The following is a 1,519-nucleotide window of genomic DNA, read 5'->3' as shown; positions in this document are numbered from 1 at the left end:
AAAAAAAAAAAAAAAAAAAAAGATGCAATATGGTGCAATATAGGGAGCAGATACCAAGGGGCTCGAAATGAATTTGTGTGGAAAAGAGAGGGACTTTTATTCATGGTTATGTGTTTGAGTTTCATTCTAAGATAAAGACAAACCACTGACAAAAGTATATAGAGAGCCATGTGATAATGTTAGAAATGCAGATATTTAGGACGTACGCCTCTGCATTCTGATCCACTCAGTCTCAGTAGATATCTAAAGGGTAGTATATGTAAGATGCTCCTGTGGTAATTCTGATTTGCAACTAAATATGAGAACTAGTGACTTTCTCTTTGCCTACTCATAAATCTTACATCCTCCTGTGCACTTTCATAATTTTCTGAGCCCTTCTTTTTAAAAATTGCATGGCAGTATTTTAGAATTTTCTAACTCTTTTACTACTAACAGATACACTTTTTAGTTTATCATTATTTTTAATATAGATGTCCTCTCCCTACCCCTATTATTGGAAAATGGCATTTATTTGTTTGTGGGTTTTTTTTTTTTTTCAGACTTTGATTTCACAAATGAAAGTGATAAGTTATCTTCAGAAAAAAGCAATTATGAAGTAAATGTATACCATCAGAAGACATTGAAAAGAAATAAAACCTTCAACCTTATGAGGTTTATTTTCAGAAATAACCCACAGCACACAATTGAATTTGGGAGACCCAAATGATATTCAAAAAACATATATCCCTTCCTCTATATCAGAGAAATAACACAAGAGAGAAATCATATGAGTGTAAAGAATGTAAGAAGGACTTTAGAAAAATTCACGCCTTACTGAACATCTGAGTGACCATACTGATGAGACCCTATGAATGTAATGAATGTGGGAAAGCATTTGTAGTTTTACAGCATTTTATTAGACATCGAAAAATCCACACTGATTTGAAACCCTATGAATGCAATGGATGTGAGAAGGCCTTTAGGTTTTATTCACAGCTTATTCAGCATCAGATAATTCATACTGGTATGAAACCCTATGAATGTAAGCAATGTGGGAAGGCTTTTAGACGTCATTCTCACCTTACAGAACATCAGAAAATTCATATTGGCTTGAAACCCTTTGAATGTAAGAAATGTGGGAAAACTTTTAGATTATATCAACATATGTGTCTGCATCAGAAAATTCTTCATGGTGTGAAACTCTATAAATGTAAAGAATGTGAGGAAGTCTTTTTGTCATTGTTCAAGTCTTTACCAACATAAGACAATTCACTCTGGTGAGAAATCACATAAATGTAAACAAATTTGATTTTAGACTTCTGGCCTCCACGACAATGAAAGAATAAATTTCTGTTGTTTTGAGTCACCCAATTTGGGATCATTTGTTACACCACTGCCAGGAAAATAATACAATTGCTGATAGAATTAGCAGTTAGAGGCTGGGCGCGGTGGCTCACGCCTGTAATCCCAGCACTTTGGGAGGCCGAGGTGGGTGGATCACGAGGTCAAGAGATCGAGACCATCCTGGTCAACATGGTGA

General features: G+C 35.0%; 1 protein-coding gene across 1 annotated transcript; it reads left to right on the top strand.

The window, feature by feature from the left end:
* Window positions 1-36: 36 nt before the first annotated feature.
* Window positions 37-1,513, top strand: LOC119467492 (zinc finger protein 404-like). Its single transcript, XM_037729153.1, has one exon. The coding sequence runs from the start codon at window positions 838-840 to the stop codon at window positions 1,240-1,242; it is 405 nt and encodes a 134-aa protein (XP_037585081.1). The 5' UTR covers window positions 37-837; the 3' UTR covers window positions 1,243-1,513.
* The last annotated feature ends 6 nt before the right edge of the window (window positions 1,514-1,519 follow it).

The sequence above is a fragment of the Cebus imitator genome, unplaced genomic scaffold (assembly GCF_001604975.1).
Source record: "Cebus imitator isolate Cc_AM_T3 unplaced genomic scaffold, Cebus_imitator-1.0 Scaffold296, whole genome shotgun sequence".
NCBI lineage: Eukaryota > Metazoa > Chordata > Mammalia > Primates > Cebidae > Cebus > Cebus imitator.
This window is presented reverse-complemented; position numbering and strand designations above follow the sequence as displayed.